The 24651-nt window shown below is 45.4% G+C and overlaps 1 protein-coding gene across 7 annotated transcripts in view; it reads right to left on the bottom strand.

The window, feature by feature from the left end:
* Window positions 1-24651, bottom strand: part of magi1b (membrane associated guanylate kinase, WW and PDZ domain containing 1b) — a 167721-nt gene that overhangs the window by 15557 nt on the left and 127513 nt on the right. For 5 of the 7 annotated variants that reach the window (XM_049595648.1, XM_049595900.1, XM_049595814.1 and 2 more), the window contains exons 11-18: window positions 22436-22621; window positions 21620-22279; window positions 11345-11376; window positions 10821-10865; window positions 8710-8956; window positions 2965-3056; window positions 2171-2363; window positions 525-896 (exon numbers count right to left, since the gene is read on the bottom strand). In XM_049595648.1, coding sequence (XP_049451605.1) covers window positions 525-896; window positions 2171-2363; window positions 2965-3056; window positions 8710-8956; window positions 10821-10865; window positions 11345-11376; window positions 21620-22279; window positions 22436-22621 — 1827 coding nt within the window. The remainder of the gene's footprint in view (window positions 1-524; window positions 897-2170; window positions 2364-2964; window positions 3057-8709; window positions 8957-10820; window positions 10866-11344; window positions 11377-21619; window positions 22280-22435; window positions 22622-24651) is intronic. The other 2 variants (XM_049595728.1, XM_049595975.1) reach the window with 2 other exon arrangements.

Genomic DNA, 24651 nt, shown 5'->3' with positions numbered 1-24651 from the left:
ATTTATCCTGCTCGCAGAGCTCATTCTCATTATGTTGTCATTAGGCTTTTAGTGCCAACCTGCTCAGCAGAAGCCATTTAAGTTCAGCTGAATAATACAAATGCCTTATGTAAGACCCACTTCACTTGTGATCAATTATGAAAGCCTTGTGCGAGTGTAGCAGCAGCTGCGGGCGAAGAAAGGGTTTCAGTGTCTTGGTCTGACAGGCTCAGACGAAAATGAGAAAGAAGAACCACTTCTTTGAAGAGTGTTGGTATTGATCCGGTGGGACTGTAAATAGCCAGAATCGGTGCTGGTTGTCAGGCTATTTAGTGTTCGGTGGTTTTACGGATGATACAAAAGCAGCCCATAAAGGAGATAGGAAGATAAAAGGCCCCAGTGATGAGGAGAAGCCAGAGTGTGTTTCATGTTTTGCTGAGTGGAACTGATTTTGGCAATATTTGCATGTGCAATCAAACAACTGTGTGCCTGAGGGTATTTTGTAATTTAAAACACTTATAACAGAAAAGGGTGGCACATCTTACCGAAGGTGGTGCCAGCTTCGGGCCGCGACACTGAAGAGACGATGACGAAACCGAATCCTTCGTTCTCGCCGCGGCGGATCTCCACGTCGTAGGGCTGCAAGGCGGAGGAGGCGTTGGAGATGACATTGGGGGGCTGAGAGGCGGTGGTGGGGACTGCTGTAGCGACCACAGCATTACCGCTGCCTCCTGCCCCTCCGCCCCCTCCCCCGCTGCCGATGCCCGAGGTGGAGCCGCTGCCGGAGCTGACAGTGTTGAGGGAGTTCTGGCTGCCCTGCGGGGTGCGCTTCCCTATCTCCTCCGTCAGGCTGGGCGCCTGGGTGCTGCTGTGGTGGGAGGATGCCGGCGATGGAGGCACATCTCCCTCTGCTTTAACTGGAGGTGGCAGGAGGAGGACAAGGTGAGAAAGACGCAGATATACAGTGAAGGTGGGAGAGGAAATGGTGTGAACCACAAGAGAGGAGAAAGATTTATGGACGGAATAAAGAGGAACAAATTGTGGACAGGGAGGTGAGACAGAACAGATTCAGGAGATGACACGAGAGAAGATCAGCAAGAGAATGAAGGGAAACAGATAAGTATCAGGCCAGACAGTGTTACACAGCAAGTTCAGGAGATAATAGAACAGAAAAAGCAGAGTAAGAGATCGCTGCATAATAAGGCAAGATATGACAACACCGCAAAATGTTACATCATCTGCACAATCTAAAAAGAATAAAAAAGATTGTAAATAAACACAAGCACTTTTCTCTCTGAACACAGCGAGTTTACGCTGAAATGATAAAAAGACAAGCTGGCAAGACAGCTTGGGCAGAAGAGCCTCTCCAACAATCGCTCCTCTGATCTGTTTTGCACAAAAGATGGACTAAGGACGCGGCCTGCCTGTTGTATCTGGACATTTCATTCCACATTTCATTTCCTGTGCAGCTGCTCACGGAAGGCACCTCATATTGTCGATGCTCTGAGGCAGACGGGGAGCAGCAATGCACTAATGTCTGGCCGCTGTCATCGGGCCGAAGGTTGACCACCCTCTCCATCATATTTATGGCCCTTTCTTTATCGCCTGCTGAGGAGCAGGGTGGAGCTGAGCAGAACGGTGAAATGGGCGGGGGCGTTAGCTCACAGTAGCGACTGAGCTCTTCCAACCGTTACACACCCAGACTATTACAGAGGAAGGCAAGCCCATAGCACATAGCAAGCACGTCCCCGGGCCCCTGATGGAATAGCGCAAAATATAAATGGGGCCCTTGGCAATGTAAAGTGCTTCTCTGCAACTGAAAACTGCAACATATAACTGTAATCATATAACAGAGTCAGATACAAATGAGGAAATATGATACTGGTTGGAAAATGGATTCAGTTAATCATTAAATACACTGCTGATAAAATATGAAACAATTTCTGACATGCTCAAATATGTTAACGGCAACCTCGAGAAAATGTTTTATTAAATAAATTTATATTTATCCATCTATGTATAGAGGGATTTGTTGACATTCGACTTTTCTGAACCTGTCAGCAGGTCTCTGATCCCCCTTTTCTACTATTGCAACTAGTTTTTTGGTTCGCTAGATACCAGAGCTACTTTGGTGGCAAAGGGGTTTGACAGGCTAAGCTGCTCCCTCATCTCCATCCCTCTCCCTTCTTACCAGCGTAGTTGGTTTTGCGTCGCACAGTGAGGTTGACGTGGCCCTGCTTGGCAGCCTGCTGCATCAGTTGCACCACCAGTTGGTGAGACTTGCCCACCACTGCTGTGCCGTCCACGCATATCAGTTCATCGCCGGATCGCAGGCGTCCGTCCTCGTCTGCCGCACCATACTTCACTATGTGTCCGATGTAGATCTGAAAAACAAAGCAGATGGAGACTTGTGAGACTGTGTGATCACATGTAGATGATAAACACATAGAGACAGATACTCTGCTGTATTCATATATATATATATCAAATAATAAAAAGATGTCTTGGCTGTTACAGCAGGCATAGAGTTGGCATGATACACAGGTCTGCTCCAATTTAAACCTTTACTCTTTCTCCCAGCCTGCTACAGTAGTCGCCCCAGCTCTAAGGTAAATCATTATTTCTTTTTCCTTCAAAAAACACACTGCAGGCCAGTGAACAAGAACAAACAATTTTGCCTCTTTAAGAAAGGGAAGAAAAAAGCGGTGTGTTTGCGAGATGGGTGGTTTTCTTTTTGCGTTGGCCAGATCAAAGAGAAACTGTGTTGTAAAAATCACTGATATGAAGCTGATAAGAAGCTCAGCACAGGAGACGGAGAAATAGAAAAACAGACCCTATAGACGCTGCGAAGAAAGCGGCCATTTCATCAATCAGGTTACTGAATCCTGTCAGCTCTACTTTATACATTTCACATAAATATTGAAATTGATAAGCAAACTAGAGACAATAGGCTGTGAAAGACAAAAGAGTGCGAGAGAGACTCACCGGCTCTCCTGGCTCATTGCCTCCGAGGATCCTGAAGCCGAACCCTGTGTCCTTCCTCCACAGGAAAATGTCCTGCTCTTGGAAGTCTGGAACTGTAAAATCAACAGAGCACCATTAATATCTCTGCATTAAAACCAACATCCAGCCCAAGGGGACTTCCTGTGCCCTGCACCAGCACAGGAAGAGCTCAGCACCAGCATGCCGTCAGCCATATAGTAGAGTCCCTCAATATCACCCTACGTAGTCACAATTTCATGCTCAAGCTTTATCATAAAAAGGGCTGCAGACAAAGGTATGGCCATAATGGATGCACCCATTGTTCTTGGGGAATCAAACCACCCGAATGCTTATGTCAACATGCAAATATTCATCCTCCCAACTGTTCCAAGCTTTGTCACTAAGATAGCACTTTGCACAAACAATCTGTCTGGAGGCTTTGGGAAAAGAACAAACAAGTGATCCATCAAAAGATAAAAAGGATCTATTTTGGGTAAAGAGCATAGGTATAGAGCTTAAATAAACTGTCAGAAGCCAGACAGGCTGCCAAAACAATTCAAAGCACCCTCAATCACTGCTGCCATAATTAGAAATGATCAGGGTGAAATTCCACTCTGATGTCTGAAATAGCTCAGTTTTATGTTCTCTGCGCTTTTTAGAGCGTTCTCAGTGACGTTCCCACAGACTGGACGTTACTATTTGAATGAACTCCACTGTTTCTTTTATAAAGTGACATGGAACTCCATTTCTACTCCTCCATATGTTGAAGAGCTCTTCCCACCCAACACAGGTGCTAATACATGCTCCAATAAGCTATATATTATTGAGCAGAGTATGGCTAGTTCACACTCCAGTCCTATGCACAAGAGAGAAAAGCAAGTGTGCGCAAGTCACCATAAAAGGTGCTGTTCTATGAAACAACAAATGACAGCTCATGGTTAATGTATCAGCAGAGATGTGAGGGGGGGTTATCTTAGTGTACACATTAGCTTCTTTTGAGTTAAGTGTGACAGGGCTGCATGATTGATCATTGAAAGATCTTAATTTGATTCAGGCATGTACACAATCTCATTACTTACGGAGAGCAATTTTGCTATATTTCCTTTGGAGGGTTGCATATTCAGAATGATATGTATATGATACATATAATATTATGTCTCTACTGCAGCACACACAAATGCACTTCAAGGCTGACAGACTCTTAGGGCGCATTCACACCAGGATGGTTTGGGGGACTCGGTTCAACTGGGCAGGGAAAGCCAAAAAATTTCACACCTTCATTTGTTTCGGTTCCCTTTCACAATGCACTTTTAAAAGCGGACTAAACCGCCTGGACAGCTGCTCGTTTGGAGTCTGTATTGCCTGAAACAACCACTGACCAGGAAGAAAAAAAGCATGAGGAAGAAGAAAACCCGGCTCATCAACTGGCCAGGACCGGAAACGGAAATTCTTCCCCTTCAGCCAGCTTGGTCAGCACAAAATCACCAAAGACCAAAATGCACCATGCTCTACGTAACTTCCTCTCTTTGGTTCACTGGATAGTCCATTTGCATTGCACCAGGGTTCACCTGCAAGTGAACGGAGACCCCCAGTTTTCAAGTGGACCAGGGTTTGCTCGTTTGATCGGCACTAGAGTTTGAGTGAGCGGTCACACCACTTCAAAACGAACCGAACTATCTGTGGAAGCGGGCCAGGGTTTGTTTAAAGCGGACCAAATAGCGCCAGTGTGAATGCGTCCTTAGTGAATCTATTGCTCAACGAACACTCAACCTATTAAATTTGCCACAAATTTATCTGCGAAGTCGGGCTAGGTTGCTGCAAAGAGTGTAGGCCAGAAGTGTTCAAACTTTTTTGAATGAGGGCCAGATGAACGTGAAAATACCTGGGGGCCAACTGATTCTCACATCAAATGGGTTTAAAAAAATAAAAAGTGAGACAAATGCAACCTTTTTATCTTTTAATGAACTGTTACTACTTGATACCTGTCTACAAACTGTATGATAGCCCTATCATTATGAGGTGAAGGGTAAAAATGCGAAGTGATCTTGTTCGATTAACCATTATTGTGTAAAGGGCCATATATGGTATATTTTGAAAGTCAAGCCGAGGGCCAATTAAAATTGGTCTGCGGGTCACAATTACCCCCAGGCCAGGCTTTGGACATGCCTGGTGTAGGCTATGGCTTTTCTAACGCGCACTAACGTTACTGTAAATGAATGTTAGCTCTATCAGAGATATTCAGAGGTTTCCCCGCCATTACAGCTTAGACACCATTTGTCCAAATGTAAACACAATGTGGAGAGTACTGTTAGCTATCGAGCTGGCTAACTAGCATAATTCATGCCAACATATTTAAGCATATCTGGCAACTGCTACACCTCATTGCCGTCCCACGCCTCACAACCTTCTTCCAACTAGCATCCCAGCTAATGTTAGCTAGCCACATGACCCGCCCTTCACTCCCTCTGACTGGCTAGTACTTGTTGCTTTGGTTGGTTGAGTTGGTTCGGATTAGGTGAGACAAGTGAGATTGGTTAGGGTCAGGGTGGGAATGACAGGGTTAGCCTGTTCTCATTCTCGGAACCCGTCGGCTATATTCGGCGTCTGTCTTCCGGCAGATGGCGATACACCCTCTGGGGGCAGACCCCCGATTTTTTGGTATTCCGGTTTGATTTGGGTGGAGGAGGCGAATTTCCGTTTCCGACTTCCGTTTATATATAAGTAAATATGCAGAACCATTGCAATGGATTCAGAGTTTGCAGTGACGCCAATTATGTTCCGCCTCGTTGGTTCACCGCACGGACCATTTAACCTTGCAACAACTGCAGCTGGCTCAAACGTGATTGGTGAATATCACGCGGACTACAAACAGTCTACAATCGGAAACCAGGGCTCTTCCGCTTTTCTTCTGGAGGCAAGATCTCCGGGGTTTGCCTACAGACTGTACATTCACTGACTGTAGAGTCTGTATATAGAGACTGCCTGTTTTAGGCAGAGTAAAGCAGAGGGTCATGCCTTTGCCAACAGAGGTTAAAAACAAAACTCTCCTCCACTAGCATCTCAGCTAACAGCACTGTTTTTATGATACATTCATGCATTGTGCGACAACAGAGCAACTGGTTAACACTAGAGAGAGACAAGAAGTCTAAATGTTCGCTTTGTTTCTTTGTAGAAATCTTTTACTGACAAGACATTCGATAGTGTAAATAGCAATGATTTGTTTTGGCCATAGAAGAAAAAAGTGCTTTCACTGAGAATCATGACCCCACTCTCTTTCTAAAGTGTGTGTATACCTTATCCACACATTCATGTTATGTGCATGCGTTTGTATGGTCGCAGCTGTGTTGTATGGGCTGACAAACATGCACCTCTGAGTAAACTCCCGGAGAGATTTCCTTTTGCTCCAACACAGGCCACCGCTGCCAAGGCCACTAAAGCCACTAAGAGGCAGTGGGGTGGCAGAAGGCACAAACAGCCTGCTCCCAATCTGTTCCTTCAGTCAACAGTTTAAAATCCCTGAGGAATGAAGCTATCCCTTCCAATCTATCACAGTGTAACTGTGGAGGAACTGGGGGAGGAAAAGTCATAGGGTAACTGTCGCATTCCGCACCTGCACTCTGTGGGGTCAACTGCACAGTTACACGCTGCTCCTGTCGATTAATAGATCCATAAGTGATCCCCGCAGTGAGGCAACTGGGCGTGAATCAATCAATATTTTACAAAGATGGACAGACCTGTGCAGAGCTATGAGCATGGACTGCAAATAACGAGCGCAGCGTTTCAAACAGTGAGGAAATTAAATTGGGAACAAATCAAAATGAAGGCCAATAAAGCGCAAGCGAGTTTCCTCTCCTCTCTGGCCCAGATATTTTAGAGCAGGTAAATGCTGTGCGAGTTTTTTGGGGGGGAATTTTTCTGCAAATGGAAATCGCTCACCACATGGTGTGTTTAAAGACCTTGATCTTGGCAGAACTTTTCATTACAACGAATGTTGCATAGAGAAATGTCTCTGCTGTAGCCGAGGCCTGAGCCCTATGGGGTGCACAGAGCAGGATTTTAGGCTGAGAGCTCAATGCGGCGTGAGGAAGTGGAGGATTTACACCTGCTGGTACAGGTCAGCTGTCCCCCTTGTCATTTTCTCTGCGCTCCTCTCTGCTTTTCTATTCCTCGGAATCCCTTGATCTCCCAAAGCTTGACCTTTCTCTTAACGTTTCTCTTTTACGTCCCATTTCGATGTTTCTGTCACATCTCTCATCGTTATCCTTTGTGCTGTCTTTGTAGTCCTCCCATTTGCACAGAGCAAACTGGCTCAGGCAATTTAGCAAACCCCTGTTGAGACTCCATCACTTTACGACAGGTGTGTCGACATAATCCCCCCTTCCTCTTGGTGTCTTCCACTCTTTATCACTATTTCCTTTTCAAATCAAACACTATTGTCCTCTCAGCCCTTCACGGCAGCTTGCCAACAGGCGTCTGCACTACTAGCCCACGCTCAGCCCTTCTCTTCACAATCTTTTTCATAGGCATCTAAATAATGAAAATCCCTGACAAGTGGCGCCTGGGAAAGTGATTAGATGTTAAGGTTTCTCAGCCCTTACAGACTCCTGTTTTTTCTCTTCCTCTCCTGTTTTTTTTTTTACTTGACAGCCGATCTGAGGGTTATTCTTTTTAATTGGAGCTATCCCCTCGCTTTGGCAAGGCTAGACAAGGAGGAGGGGGGGATATGCAATCCACTGACATCCACTCCACTATTGCTGCTAATTATACGCCTGCGTGTCTCTTAAGGGAAGTCTAGTGTAAAAGTGTGTCAGTGGTGGCAGCATCGACAATTGGACCACGGTGGCATCTACAGTAGTAGCTTTTAAACGACTGGACAAAGAACATGTGGGAGACTAGTACCCCTTGGATACTTGTCGGAAATCAATGCTAACTTTGTAGCTTTGAAGAGCTGCTTTAAAGGGAATAACTCAACATTTCGGGAAATACATTTATTCACTTTCTTCTTGCAATGAGTTAGATGAGAAGATTGATATCACTCTCATGTGCGTACGTTAAAGTTGCAGTGTGCAATTATGGACAAAGATGGTTGATTGTTGAGTCTCATCCCCCTCTCCGCGCCAACCCAAAGCATAATGATACTCAAAAATCAACTCCAGAATTGCAAACTCTGCCTTTAAATATAAAGAAAGAACCAGCGGGCAATTAGCTTAGCCTAGCACACATACACAAAGCAAAGAAAATTTGCTAACCTGCCCTACAGAGTAAAACAAATCTGCCAACCATGTCTTGTTTGTTTAATTCGCACACGTACAGAAATGTAAAAACTTCTTTGAACAAAGCCAGGTTGACTGTTTCCGTCTGCTTCCTGTGTGCTAAGCTAAGCTAAGCTAACTGCCTTCTGATTCTAGCTTTACATTCAGTGCACAGATATGCGAGTGGTATCGATCTTCTCAAGACAGTGAATGAGCTGATTTCAGAAAATGCTGAACTACTCTTTTAATTAAACATTAAAAAAAGACAACCACATCTCGTTAACTTAAATCTGTATCAAACAGTTCTGTTTCCATTCTTACCTCGATGTGAATACTTGGGAATATTAACCCGTTACTTACATGCACAAGACTTATCTCTTATCCCAAATCTTGCTCCAAAACGTGCAGTACCATTTAAACACACCAAGGGTCTCCACTGAGCCACCAGCCCCATGCAGCCCCTTATCCAACCGCCACCAAAAATGTATATACTTACGCCTACTTTCATACATGCTCCTGGACTGCGCCCAGATCTTAAAGGGGTCCGGTTTTCTTTGGATGGTCCCGTCTGCTGGGGAGTCCTGGGGCGGCAAGCCTGGCAGGGGCTGAGAGGGGGGCGGGGGAGCGATGCTCTCGCTGAGGGGGGGCGCCAGGGATGGGTGCACGGGCGAGTCTGTGTGGGTGCTCCGGTGGCTGGAGACACTATGCTGGGAGCTGTTCTGACTGTCCTTTCTCGACAATTGCTGTTGAAGAAGCAGATGGATATCATTTGACAATTGAAAGTCAGCTGTGTCGTACACCTGTGAACACGGAGGCCGAACTGAGCGCTGACAGACTGGTAGAGACAAAAAAAAAATTACTGCATGCTCAGCAGTGTAGAAGACACGAGGGATGAAGATTAAAGAATACGCAAGAATTTTGGATTAAAGATCAGACAGATTAAAGATTGCTGCTCCTTAGGGTAAAAGGGAGCAGAACCTAAAGTGTATAATGTCAACCATTGTTGTGTTACCATTCAGCACAAAGAATAATCAACCTGTTTTATTCAGGGAATTATTTTCGCAAAGGGAGAAAAAAAAAAGACCTCAATGGTTTCTCATGATTAAGTCATTCAGCTGTGGGAGAAACAACTGTAGCTCAGCTTACGAGGTTACATTGCCTATTCCTTTTGTTTAACAGAGTGGAATGTATTAACAAGGAACTGCATCCCCTGCTGCATATGGAGAGATATTCACAGTGAATAAAGCACTCGTGGGGTTTGAAACGAAGGGAGGGTTTTACTGGTGAAGCCAGAAATGTAAAACTCCCCATAAATTGCCACTGGCCCCTCAATAACATGGGCACTTAAGCACCTGCTCGAGGATTTGAAGGGAGTGGTGCTTGAACAGGGTAAAGCACATACAATCCTGAGCTCAAGTACAAGTAAAAATCCTTTCCATGACCCTTGTCACACTATCGTTCTTTACTGTCTCGTCTTCACTATTACTCTGCAGATTTTCAAAGAAAGAAACCAGCGCAGGGAAAGGGTTACAGGCCGAGAACGAAAACCAAGATATTTTGAGACATTAAGAGAAAATGACAGCAGTTCTGTCTCTTCACGTCACGTGACCTCCCAGTACTTCAGATGTGGTGGACTAAAATACACCAGGAAGGGGCGGAGGCAAGCGGCTCATCTGTTCTCAAATATCAAAGTGTTTGGCCTTCAAAGTGCAGCCGTGTCTTCAATAAATTCAAGACTCATTACTCTCTGAATCAGCCTGATACACCTCTGCAATTCATGTTTATATTCATCATCCTTGTTAGACATAAAAGAAGCTTGACGCTTTGGCAAATAACCGTGGATCCAGCTGGAATGCTTACTCTACCCAGTGTAACCTCACAGGCTTGCGCGGTGAAAATAAAAATCAATGCATTCCTATAATTAGTCACAAATGCAAGCCGTGTTAGGTGCTAAAGTCAGACCTCAGGACTGATGCTTCCTCCTGACCGCAAAATGATTTTTTCGGTCACTTTCATTCCATCAAACAAAATGGTGCCTCCATTAGCCAATGAGGCAGCATGTTTTTTTGTTTGTTTGTTTCTCTCGCTCAGTTAGATGTATACAAATTCCAAATGCTATTCCCCAATCAAATGAAAACAAATCTCTTCCTCTTGATGGATCTATTAGATTTGACCTTCTGCAGTCATTGTGTTCTCCCTCTGTGCTCCGGGACTGGTCTAATACATTGGTTTCTGCTGCTCCAATAACTTATTAAGGAGACAGGAGATGGGAAGAAGGGAGGCAAGGCGGGCTGGGGCAATGAAAACAAATCCTTGCTGCTTCCTCAGACTCAGCTCAATCCTTGCTTTGCCACCATCAGGCCACACTTAGGTTCAGTGCCTCGATGCATCACAGCACGAGCGGTCATCTTTCACGTGTTTTGTTGCACATTAACAACCAAACCGTATTTTAAAGCATCATGCATTAACTCTATTATCATCCTCAATTTATCTGCTATGAGAATGCTATACCATCACCACTATTACCAAACTCATTACACACCCAGCACCAATACCACCACACCTCATTCCCCAAAACTTTCACCCCATCTCAACAACATCACATACCCTCCTAGTGTAATCTCTGTATGGAGGAGCCAGCTCAAAATCATCCTGCAAAACAAAAATTGACAAACACATGTTCGGTCAGACACAGTCAATGGGGTCCCTCCGTTAATGCAGCAGATATCACAGGATGAGGCCGACGCTCAGCTGTGATCCCACATTCAACTCTCACACTGCAAGCTTAGCACCCTGCACGATGCGATCATCAGCGCGTTAGCAACCCAGCTCACGCTGTGCATCAAAGCCCCTCGTCCCAGCCCCCGCCAGAGAGGAGGAGGAGGAGGGAGGGGGGGGCTGATGTGAAGCTACAGGGATCCACCCCCGCACAGCACAGCATCCCATGTCTACAAACAGACCCACAACATCAGCACAAGTTACACCTTGGAGGGAGAGAGAGATGAGGTAGGAGAGGAGAGGCGGGGAAAGTGAGTCAAATATCCATCTAACAGATACACCATGGAGGACAGGAGCGTGAAGGATGGATGAGAGAGCTTATAGCTTATAGAAATAAAAAAACAACTACTTACCAGTTTGGGGCTCTTCTTTGCAGGTGCCACCCCTGTGAAGCCAGACAGAAATGGGAAAAAAGAAAAAAGGAGAAGGTTATAAATGTAGTTTTAGTGTATCATCCATGTTTAGAAAAAAGGAGAATGCAAAAAAAAGGAAGAAAAAAAACAACAACGCAGACTCCAAAACAATATCACAACAGTGCTCATCTAGCCCTCGTCTCCTTCTCCCTCCTTTCCTCTCTTTCCCTGCTTGGTTCCTTTGCTTGCCCATCCACGGCTGGGGTTTGAGGAGGAAGGGAGGGGAGGTGGGTGGAGGTGGGGGGGCAGGCAGCGCGATCTATCTGCATCACTGCCGCGGCCAACGCTTGGCTTGACTGGTGCAGCGGAAGACTGGGGCCAGCCCCAAGGGCTAACCCTGCGCTTGCCAGAGCCTGGCTACCCGACGGTGGCGCACGCATGTGAGTGAGTGTGTGTTTGAGGCAGGAAAGTGAGAGTTTAAGAGGAGAGGACAGAATCCTGGAGAGCAACTAAGCCAGAGAAAAAAGAGAGATGAGTAGAGAGGAGAAAAGCGAGCTGTGCTCTGGAGTTCCTGTCCGTAGCATTACCCATGGAGAAGGAGTCCAAGATACTGAACATTAAATTATAGGCAACCGTCAGTTCCCCTCTTACTGAGACCATCTTCCTGTGTCCGCTGAGCGCCGCGCTCCGCTGTCGAAGGCTCCAGCATCTATAGGCAGTTGCAGCGTCCTCCCCGTCTCTCCCTTTCCTGCTGCCTTTTCCTTTTTTTCCCCTTTCTCTCTCTCTCTCTCACCTCACTGCACACTGTCCTCCCTCCCTTTTCTTCCCTCAGCATCATCACCCACTCTCCCTCCCTCTTCCTCTTTCTCTCTCCCCTCCATCTCAGTCTCCCTCCCACCCCCACATGCTGGTAAACATCCACGCAGCTGCACACATGCACACACACACACAACACACGGGCATCAGGCGGCTCTGCGCGGCGCTCCCCGACACAAATCGAAGCGTGCTTAAAAGGTATGACAGACGGGGTTCTGCCTGAGTGAGCAGTGACCAGAAATATCATCATGGAAATATCATTATCGCGTAGAAGCACACAAAGAAAAGACTGACGGGTGACTAAAATGCTAACACAGCCTGGATCTAGCCAGGGAAATTTGCTCCTTAAGCACATCACTGCCCTCTCCCCCTCCCTCAGTCCCTCCCTCCCTCGACTCTGCATGGAATAAACAGTTGTGTGAAGTTATGGAAATGAGAGCTGGAGAGGGAATGGATGAAACAAAGAGGAAATGCAAGACTTGGGGTGCGTATTTACCTCTATAAGATTCAAAATTCAACAAAGGGTGGAGCAGGAACCACACACACCTCTGACATACAATAGGGGTGTGTAACACATGTAAAGCATGAGTGAGGCTAGGCGGCGTCTGATCTAAGAAAATGGGCCACTATTGTGTGTCAATCCTTTAGGGAAACAGAGAGGATAAGATCTTACACACAAACACACACACACATACGCGCTTGTGTCTTTATCTCTCAGACATCTGGGTTAATTCACAACTGACAGCTCCAACTGTGTTGCGTCTGCAGCTTTTTTTCCTCCTCTCCTTCCTTTCCTCTCCCACCATCCTTCCCCTCATCTCTCTCCCCTTTTCACCCCCCCCCCCCCCCCCCTTTTTTTTCAATCAATAGGAATCATTCATTCAGGAGCACATAAATCACGACGCGGACGCAGATGCACACTGTCAATCCCGAGGTATTCTCTCCGGGCTAAGCATGCTGTCAGTCTAAGTGTCAGGCTGGCGTTTGATTATCCTTCATCTATCCACTGCAAGTGATCTGCTGCTGCCGTCCGTCAGTGTCTCTCAGCGCGCACTCTCTCCAAGCTTTTCGATCAGACACACCCGTGGAAACGAAAAACAGACCCAGGTCGATTCAGGTCTTCAAAACGCACTGTGCCTGCTTCCAAATTTCTTGGATCTTACTGTAAATGTAATATCACTAAATGAGATATTCATTTAAAGATACTGAGCTCAATCTCACTGCGAGGCCTTGATGCCCTTTGACAAATATCTATAAACAAATTAAAGTCAAGGAAGACGAAGCTGTGCGCAGGTTAACACTCCACTGGTAGGCAGAAGCAGTTCTTTTTTTCCCCCTCATCTGTGTGTAAAGCACCACAGTGTGTTTGAAGCCCCCAGATCAAAAGGTATTGTGGGTGTTTGGGCCAACCTCCAGTGCTAATTACATACGAGAGGGAGGAAAGAGCGGTTTTGGACAGGTGGGCGATCTCGGCTGGCCCGCGCACTGAAAGCCTGAGTGAGAGAGTGTCGACTGAATTCTCCGCGCCTCCAGCTCTCGAATAATGGACCAGGGCTGCTGTGGGCTCCCCCTACATCTCATTTCATTCTGCTCACTAAATTTTAAAATGTGTGGCAGAAAATGCATTATCAACAGTAAGAAATGAAGGGCTGCTCAACCTACGGGGCACCGAATTTGTATGAAGTGTAGTTTTTATGATTAATGATATATTAACTGATTATTGTGAATTTCAATGAAGCCAAAATAATGAAGTGTCCAGTGTATTTGAGGGTTGCAGTAGAAAAGTTTTTATCGAGCTTGACAGAATAACTGTTGTGTTGTTTCACTGCCTAAGGAAAAACTCAGCGAACACAACTTGTTTTCCTCCGTGTGACAGCTCCACACAGCTGATTAAGGTCCAACAGTTTGGGTGCAAGACGACAGTGCAAATGCGTGGTGGAGTCTTTTGCAAACACGGGGAAATGAAGTGTGGTGGAAGCACCGACACACAGAGTTAAAGAGCTGCGCACTGTAGAGATGAATTCTGCAAAAATAGCTCCCAGAGGAGGTTTGGATTAATTGCGTTTAGCTGAACTGGGTTCAGGCTGACAAGAGGGACTGTACCCTCGACTGTACGTCTCCCTTCAGCAAATGGGAGCTGTTGCAACAACCTGGCAGCACAGCAGTCACTAAACGGAAGCCATTATTAAGCAGATTATGTTGTCTGTCCACGGTGCGCGAGCGTATGTGTGTGTGTGTTAGACGTGTTGGTAGATCTCGGCTAGGAGTGATGGCTTCCAACAGGCAGGTCCATCTGTCACTGTGGCGACAGTGCCTGGTGACCGTGGGGAACTGACAGACAGTCTCCAAGGAGTGAAAGGCTCACATCAGCTGTGTACATCAGCGGCCAGGATGTGACAGCCCTGCAGAGTACAGCTTTATTTAGCTTTCTCTATGTGTGTGTGTGTGTGTGTGTGTAAACAGTGAAATTAAATGTGACAAGAGCGTACCAATGTGACTAAATGGAAAGCAAAGATGACCTGGAGAGCATGTATGCATAAGTTGAAAAAAAAACAAAAAAAACCCCTGACATTTTTCTTGCGAGTAAGCCTGTGGTGCTTGTGACAAAAAAATAGCAACACCTAGGAGTGTGTTTCCACTGTATCGAGCCTTCTATGTCTTTTAAAAAGCAGAGGTGAAATCCCCTCCTCCCACAGCTGCACACATCCATCCAGAGGAGACCCCGGTGCAGATTATGTGCAAGAGCATTGTCATAGAAACAAAGGATGGTGCTCTGGTGGAGATTTACAACTCGCCCAGTAGCTATGGAGGTGTGAAGACATGGGAGATAGGTGGGGGCTGAGGAAGACCGAGGCTCGCCTTGTCCCTGTGCAACAAGCAGTGATTCACAGGCACAAGCCTCCGGCAAACTGGTGTGAGCCGAGGTGAATCGTGGGCACCTAGCGGGCAGACCGCACCCCCCCCCATCATTGCTTTTCAGGACTGCAATGCTGTTCGTTATGGTGCCAGTCAGCAGAATTTTTAATGCGAAGCGGGCAAAAATACAACGCTTCCTGCCCATACAGTGAATTGATTTCCTGCTTTGGTCTGCGCTGGGACCCATCATCAACGTTTATCTCTTTCTAATGGGTGTGCACAAGACTGTCCACATTATGCCGGCCTTGTGAATGTACATGCCGGTAACTGCGAGTTTGTTTATGTGGGTTATGTAAGTTCACGTAATTGCGTTCGTGCCTATCAGCGTGTGTCCTCAAAGAACACTAGTCTGTGGAGTGCTTTTTGACAGGAGGCATTTACAAGCTGTCTGCTCACTTGCCTGACATTATGCCAATAGGAGCTATCTACCGTGGCAGAGATCCTCTCAGTGCTTTTACCCTCTTTAAGCCGCACGCCCATGGAAAAAACAAAGGAAAACACACATTTCAACCCTCTGTCTCTCTTCAAGTGGACAATAAATCCCCTTCAAAGTGCACTTAAAGGCAATGAGAGGAAAGGCAAACAAACCTAAACAAGAGGAAACACACCCTTTTGTGCTTTAACACCATGGATGCTCTCAGGTGTTTTTCAAGTAGCCATGCAGATAATCTAAGGTCTCTGACATTTGTTTGGGTGTTTAGATTCTCATTTATCCAAAGGAGATAAGGCAAGCGAGTGCGCAGCGGTTCATCAAATACACTGACATTTGCAAAATAGTTTAACACCTCTTGCCTGTGTTATTCCCTCAACCTGCCATTTGTCCGTCCGCTGGCTACGTGGGAGGAGAGGAAAGGTCCATCTCTCATTCTGAGGAGAAGAGGAGTGCGAGGCCTGATTGCCCAGCGGGGACTAATGTGTCACTATTGATTGATGATTCACGAGGTGGGGCGAGGGAGGAAAAGAGAGAGAGAGAGAGAGGGCAGAGCATCATGGGGGTTTCCGTGCTGCTCCTTCTTCACCTGTGATCCTCTGACATGCTTCCATCCACCATTCTCCTCCTTCCTCTTCGCCCACTCATTGCGGCTGTCTTTCCTTCCATTTCCTTTACATGGCTACAGTTACTGCAACCAAGCACAAATTACCTTTGCATTCAGTGCAGCACCTGCCAGGCCTTACAAACAGGTAAGAAAACACGGGGTATAGCTCGATGGGACAAATGGGCTTCATTTTTCCATAGCTGACTAATGACACGAGCTGCTCAACTACTGAAAGCCTGTGTTTCAGAATTTCGACACCCAAACAGGTTTTCGCTGACAAAAGGCTGTACGGCAGGTGTGTGCGTCCCGACAGACCCTGTAACATTTACACCTTTTTAAAGGGAACAGGGGAGAGGAAATTAGCGTCTGTGCTACAGCAAGACATCAGGGGCCAAAATGAATTATGTCAGCGCATCAGCGAGAGCAGGAGAAGACAGGCTGGGGAAAATGAGCACATTAGAGGAGTGTAATTAGACAAATGAAAGAACAATGTATCACGAAACACAGAGCTGATTGAAGCAATAAATCATGCCCCATGTGCTTATAGGCTGTATATCTCCGTGCAAAATGCCTGTAAAACCTCTGTGGCTTGTGGGCATAGTTTATGAGACACCGTCAAAGTCTCACAACCTGATACTCTGACCTTTGGGTGGGTCTTTCCTCTGCATGTATCAAGTGCACCAAAAATGGTAAGTCATTGTAGACAAAGAGGATGAAAGCAAATGAGATTCACACTGCCAGGTTTTTCCACACTGAGATCCATGAATCGCCGTCCCACCCCCCCCCCCCCCCCCCCCCAACGTTCAGCACACTGTGGCTTAAAAACACATGCTCACATTCTCACGCCAGCTGACTCGTGCACCTGTTAATGCACAGTGAGAAAGACAGTGGGAGAGAGGTGATGGGGGCACGCTGTTGTGCACGGCCGCCTTAACAAGTGCGTATCTCTGCGCACTGGTCCTCAGGGATTGGTTCCCCATCTTCATGTGGGCGAGTGGGTATGAATCTATACACTGACAGTGGGGGAATGGAAACAGAAACGGGTGATGGAGGTTTGGAGGAGGGGTGGATCTCCACCAATTAACACTGTACCAGGCTCGCTCTGCCTCGAATCCATAATTGTATGCATGACTGTTGGAGTACAGACTGACAGCCAGTGTGTGTGTGTGTGTGGATGTGTGTGTGTACACGCACAAGTGCTGTTTGCTCAGGGAGGAACAGATTCTTGATAGATGGAAAGAGAGTGAGAGTAAAAGAGCGCACAGGAGAGAAAAAGATGTATGTGTATGATAAGCAAAGCTGACATCAGGACCCCAATTAGAGACCAGTGTGCCTCGCTGCTACTGGTGGAGCGAGCCGGAGTGAGGAAGCAGCGAGGAGAGCAAGAGCAGGAGAGTAATTAAGGCACCGTATCGAGAACCTTGGTTTTTGTTCTCATGAGTGCAAGTTTGTGTGTGTGTGTGTATATGTCAGACACGTATGACACGTGAATGGTGCAGTGTGGGTGAGGCACTGACGTGGAAAAAAAAATATGTGATGTAAACAGATTCATCAGTCAACATGGGGAAATCTGAAGGACAGAAAATGTGTGGGAATTCAGTGGGAGGAAGAAATACACAGCAATACGCTCAGAGTGTATGTGTCCATGAAGCTTTGATGGTGTAGAGGTAACCATGGTATCTGATCTCTTTAGCCCTATTAGCATGGGACCAATATTACCTGGGGACCTCTGGTAATGTGTAATAATTGCAGAGGTCATCTGTGATCCTAGTGTATGGGAATCTGACATATCCGTAATTTGTCGAGTCAAATTATCTCGTATATTTCTACAAACACAGAGGTCACGTGATGATATTAGTCCCATGCGAAACGCCATCACGGTTATTTGTAGTTGTATTTAGGTTTTTTAGTTTCCTCTGCGCCTCATTTCTACTTCTTTCTCGGTTTTTGAATTATGAAGGCTGTGCTGGCAATTATAAATAAAAGTTTTGACAGCACTTTGGGCGCAGGAGGCTCAACTCACTGCACAGCATGGAGACCCATTCGCAGAGCAAGCAAGCAAGCAAGCTCAAAGCCATCAGAGGAGCAATATCTCGAATATGATGAGATGGATAAGACATGACAGTGTATGGCAGAATCGTCTCTCTTCGTTTAACCCACATTTAAAAAAAGAAAAAAACTGTACATCTCTGTTAGTGCTGTTACAAAATGACTGTGTGCATCATATCTGGAAACTGATGTCAGTAAATTTGAGTAAAATACAGACCATAGACTTCATTTATCCTGTGCTAATGCGCCGCACAAAACAGACGTGGGAGGGGATCTCCCAATCACATGACGGCAGGTCACCTGGTAATACTAGTCCCCTGAAAATACAGCTTTTAACTAATTTATTCCCTAAATTCATTCTTGTGTATTATATTTTTAGTGCCACCTATGGTCTACATAAATCAATTTTATTTGCATATACTACACTGTATTAGCCATCAGATTTTGATAAAAGCCCAGTTCACACAGGACCAGTGTTACCTGGGGACCTCTTGTAATGTATAACAACTGCAGAGGATGTCTGTGATCTTAATTCAAATTCAACTGCAATTACCTGCCATATTTCCACAACTACAGAAGTCATATATTAGTCCTGTGTGAATCAGCATCTGTGTGATCTGAGGTTGTATTATTTTTGTTACTCAGAGTCCTGACGTCATATCTGAGGGGTAATGCGGGGTTAAAGATTGTATTAAAATATGAATAGTCCAATCGATTGTCGAGAGGTCCTTTGTCTGAAAATCTTTAACAATTCTGATGATTACCCTCATCATTGCGGTCATTTATCAAGCAGATATACCAATCATTATCTGGTCCCTGTTTCTCCCATGTGAAAAATAATCTGCTCCTTTATGTCTGTCTTCTATTATTGGAAACCGAACACTGACTGGATAAAACAAAACATTTAAAGACGTCGTCCTTCACTCTGGAAACTTGTAACGTCACTTTTTTTCTAACATTTTAAAAACAAAGCAATTAATCGATTTATAGAAAAAACAAATGAATCAGTAACAGAGAATACTTGCAGCCCTGGATCAATATCATTTTCGCTGCTCATAACGACAAGAAATTCTCACACTTGCACACAATTCACATGCTTGTCCAAATTCTAGATAGGGCTGGGTATTATTCAAAAATGTTCAATAATGGTATCAGTGTGATGGAGCTTTGCTACTTTCCTACAAAAGCCTTTTGTTCGTTTTACAAAGAAGCCAAACGAGTGTTGCGGAAACACAAGCAGCTGTAAAAGCCTCATAAAATACAGTTTTAAATAGCAACCGTATTTATATCTAAGGTGTCTGGTTTAAAAAAAAAAAAAAAAAAAAAAAGAGAGAGTATGAATCTGACCGAGGCTTCAATGCCAGGCTTTGGGACTTGACAGCTTTTGATATGTAAAGTGCTATGGACACAGTTTCAATTGGTACCAAAAAATAGGGAGGTTTGATACCCAGCTCTGGTAAGGGACAAATTAAAAGCTAGTCTAATTTGTAACTGGGCTCACTAATTACTGTCTGTGTTGAGATGGTGGAGCCATTAGGCTCTTCATCAGAAAGGATCTCTGTAAAACATACAGTAGGCAGCACTCGATACTTAAATGTGCAAATGGGAGAAGTGCAGTGAGCAAACTTCTGTTGCACTATTCCTCTGCATGAAGCAGCAGAAGGGCATGACTGTCTCTGAGAAACTGTAAATCAAACTGGATTTCATATTTGTTTCCTGTGTTTGTGTGTTTCTCCACTGACTGGCATCCTTTGTAGCAAACATAAAAGCCATTTAGCGATGATGGTTCAATTACAAAGCCCCTTATGCATTATCATTATCCATACCTTTGTCTTTAGCTCAGTGCCATTCCCTCTATCACAGTCATATCTGTCTGTTTGTGGCCATCAAAGCCCGTCACAGCGTTTACACAAGCCCAGCTAAACTGCCTTCTGTTTTATTGACAGCACATTAAGCACCCTGGCGATGATGAGGCCGTATCACTTTATGGGCTTGTGTTCACTTGCATGATGAAGAAATGCTCCTCATTAGTGAAAAGCCAGCGAGGGGAGGGTGGTGGAACGGTTTGGGCTGTGTGGGTGTGTGTCGAGAAGCGAGACAAAGAGAGAGTGTGACAACATGGAGAGAGAGACGCAGATACAAATTGAGACGGAGTCGCACACGTAAAGAGCGAGACAGAGAAAGACGGGGAGTCAATGCGAGACTACAATGTGACTTGGCCACCATTCATTGGACCAATTTCCCTCGACAGTTCTGAGCACTTAACCCTACAAAGGAGATAAACTGCGCGTGTGCAAAACACACAAAAAAACCTTTCAGTGACTTGAATTAATAAGCCCCAATGCAAGCTATGGACAGTCTGACAGAGAAAATAGTCCAATTACTTGTATCACACAGTGCGTTTAGAGCTCCGGAGGTCTGTGAGTCTGAGGGGGATTGGAGGGAAAAAACCAAAATTCAATCATTTCAGTTTTATCCTCCATTCACAGTTGCTTTGTTTCCATTTAGTGCTTCTGTGCGACAGTGATTTTCAATCAGAAACCACGACAAAGGCTGGGTGGTGCATGGTGAATGGAGGCATGCAGGTGCACTTTGTTCGCAGCATTGACACTGACCAACTAACACTGAAAATGTATATTAGCAAGCAAAATGATTTCAGCTCATACCAAGCCAGATCTCCTGGTGGGCGGATAAAAGGCGCACCAGCACAATTTTGGTGGCATCTTTAAAGCGACTCACTTAACATGGGAATACACTAAAAGCCTAAAATAAACTAGACGTGTTTGACAACCAACAAACACAGCAGACAGAAACAGAGGGGAGCGCATAAGAACCTGGGCAGAGAGACGGAGAGTGTTCAGACTCTCTGACCTGAAACACCATCTAAATCTCACTCGCCCATGTTTACCCTTCTTATCAGAGTTCCTTCATCTTGCCTTTTAACTTTTCCTTCCCTCTGCCTCCTTTCCATTTCAAGAGAGCTATAATGTTCTGACTGTCAATGCTATTCAGTGTAAACACCTCACTCTGTCTTCCCACTTCCTTTCAGAGCCACGTCCTCAAATGATATTTCAACCTTCTCTGCGGCTCCTTTTCTCCTTCCAAATAGTCCCTCTATCTTCGCTTTTTTTTTTGCAATTTCTTCTTTGCTTCCCACCCCTATTTACATGAATAAATAAATATGCGTGTCAATAAAAGAGCTCTCTGTGAGCTGGGACAGCCTGTAAGGCAGAAGCCTATTATTTTTTGTCAACAGCATTGAGCAGATTCATGGGAAAGGTTTGTTTTGTTCTGCAATTCTTCAACATATGGGCACATAAATCAGAAACCGCCGTATGACTTGACACCTGTTCGCTCCATCTTCCTCATGTCCATCTGCTCTCATCAGATACAATACCGGCGACAGATTCACTGAGACAATGTAAGCATGCACGAGGAAGGATCAGCCTCCACTCACCTCTCTGCACCAGCATGGTGACCTCGCTGCCTTTAGGACACTTGCTGAGCAGGTCGACCACCTGGTTGTGAGACATGCTCTGCACGTTTCTCTTGTTCACCTCCACGATGATGTCACCCTCTTTGAGGCCGCGGCAGCGCGGGTAGTCCACGATCTGCTTCACTCTCTGCCCTCCGCCTCCGGGACTGTCGGCAATGGTGAAGCCGAAGCCCTTGTCTCCTTTCTCCATGTGTACAGTGATGAGCTCTGGTTGTGTTGCGATTGATGAGGCCAGGGTGACCACGTCGCTGGGGTAGCCGTGCTGGGAAGAGGTATCGGAGGCCACCTCCGCTGAGGGGCTGTGGGGTCGCGGAAGGCCGTTGAGGGGTGCCCCTCCGTTGGTCGAGCCGTTGTTGTTGTTCTGACTGCCGTGGCTGGACGGCGAGTCATAGCTGTTGGAGGCCTCCTGCCCATTGACGATGATGGGCTCTTTGTTGTCGAGAATGGCCACTGAGGTAACCAGGCTAGTGTTAGGGTCATCGGGGTCAAATGGCAGCGGGTAGCCGCGGCACAGCTCCAAGTTGACCATGGAGCCAATTGGGATGGACTGGAAGATCTTCACAACTTGGGCATGGGTGTAGCCGAGCACACATGTGTCGTTGACGCTTACGATCACGTCACCTTAGAGTTGGAGAAGAGGGAGAGGTTAGTTTATTTAGCATGTAAGGTACGGTTTGATAAAAGTTTTGGATCCTTAATTATACACAATCAGCATTCAGAAAATTAAATTAATCACAATTCAAAAGCAGCAGTCTTGGATCAATTTAATACACCAACCTGTCTCCATTTTGCCGTCGAGGGCAGCGGGTCCATCTAAGACCAGGCTCTTGATCTGCAGGAACTCGTCTGGCTCGTCGCCTCCCACAACAGTGAAACCGAACCCCCGACGACTCTTTTTCAGCTTAGTATTGATGAAAGTCCCCTTCAGCTCGGATCGGTTCCGAGTAAAGAAAGGCTTCCCTCCTGTACACACAAACACAGACAATTAAATTAAGATCTTTTTGACACATTGATGAAACAGCACAAACTCAAAAAAGCAGCTTTGGCTTCCCGTTTGCACATCACCAAAAATGCTGAAACTGTTCTCTGTCTGGTGATATATTGAATCGGTATATTCCAATAAAACCTTTCTTCCTCTTTCTTTGCTTACTGGCAAAGGAAAGTTCTCTTCAAAAGACCTGGAACTAACCTTGACAGTAAATGAGTTTGCCTTTTCTTTCTGGTGTGTCACGTTTGACATCATGAATGTGCCAATAAATAGGCTAGTAAACAGTAGAGAGCAGCATGGAGGCCAGTGAAAATACTATGGTGTTTATTATTCTTTTATATCTGTTACTTACTCAGTCTGTCTTTCAAATGCTATGCTGACTAATTTGGAACGATGTTAAAGTGCTGCTTGGATGCAGACAGTCAGAATGCGCTGACGGTTGGGCAAGAATAGGGCCAAAAATTAGCACGTCCACCATGTTTCCGTCACTGCCAATCGGAGCTGGACCTGATAAATACCTGCAGCTCCTACAGCCTTTTATCCCAGGAGTGAATGCTGATTGTAACCCCGCTAAAGACAAAAGCCTGATGTTAGTGAGCTTTTGGTCCAGTGGGAAAGGGGCTTTAGTGTAATGGTTATTGACTATGGTTTGGTGATGACAAAATGTCAATTAAAACAAGCTGATTATAATTTATTGATTAATTAGGTCAAAAGGAAATCGAAAAAACAGGATGCATGTGTTAGAAAACGTAGGTAATTTCCAGTGTAAAATCCCAGTCAGTTCAAACCACGCTCCTGGTGCCATCTGCTCTAGGTTTCCACCATCCTCAAAAGACAAAACACCTTGATTCTGGGATTAAATGCGGCGCTACATACGACAACATATATTAAATTTAACATGGTGCAAATCAAATGATGCTACTTTGCATTGTTCGCATTTACTGGTGGTTTTGTGATAAAGATTTAACAGAGAGGCGCCTGATTTTTTATGTAACGAAATCAAATGCAAGTGAGATCGTCAAACGTGTGAAGGTCACATGACAAAAGCATTTCTATGAAAGAGCGCTCTGCCTCGGTGAACAGCTCCTGCAAACAAGATATCTCCATCATTCAACAGTGGCTGTGAGGCTTTAATTAACACAGATATCCACGAAACACATTTCACAGTGGTCTTAAGTCATGAGAACAATCTAAACCCAATTACTCAGCCATCCTTGTTCTTCCTGCTTTCTCTACCTCATTATCAGGCATTAAGGAGAAAATGAAGAAAGATATGAGATGGAATCAGTCTAAATCAAAAACTTAAGTGAGGTAGTCATCCGCAGTCATCACTGTCGAGAATGCGAGGAACGAGGAACAACAGGGACGGGCCAAGCTCTAACTGTCTATTAACAGACATGATGTGAGCTACGTACGGCAGAAAATGGCTTCACACAAATGAGTATGGAAATGATGGCAGAGGTGAAGGAAGGAATGAAAGTGAACAGGGAGAAAGAGATGGAGAAGTGTGCATTAAAGAGAAGGGATCACAGAGGAATGTGTGCTTGGTGACCAGCAGTACCACATTAGGTTATGCTTCTGGTACAGTTTATGTATTCAATGAAAAATGCATTACCCTTGGAGTCAGTTAGTGTCCTTGTGTTTGTGTTTTTTTTTTTACTCTGGCGCGTGTGTCTGTGTGTGTGTAGCGCCTTTGAATAGCATTTTTCAGAACAGGAGAGATGTAACAAAACTGTGAACATAGATGGCAGCTTTATCCACAAGGGATCCAGAGATGTAAGAACAGACCAGGAAGCAGGAGAAACATGAAAGCAGGGAGTTGGATAAAGAGATATGAAATGACGCCTTTCTCTGGAGGAATGTCAAGGCCTAGGACAGTACAGTACAGAGTAGCGGAGAGACAGAGAGTGAGATAGAATGACGGAAAGGTGGACGTAAACAACAACAAAACCAAAGCAAGGAGTGGCAGGAGACAAAACAATAGCCAGCGAAACGGCGAATGTGA

This window comes from Epinephelus fuscoguttatus, linkage group LG1 (assembly GCF_011397635.1).
Source record: "Epinephelus fuscoguttatus linkage group LG1, E.fuscoguttatus.final_Chr_v1".
NCBI classification, from domain to species: domain Eukaryota; kingdom Metazoa; phylum Chordata; class Actinopteri; order Perciformes; family Serranidae; genus Epinephelus; species Epinephelus fuscoguttatus.
This window is presented reverse-complemented; position numbering and strand designations above follow the sequence as displayed.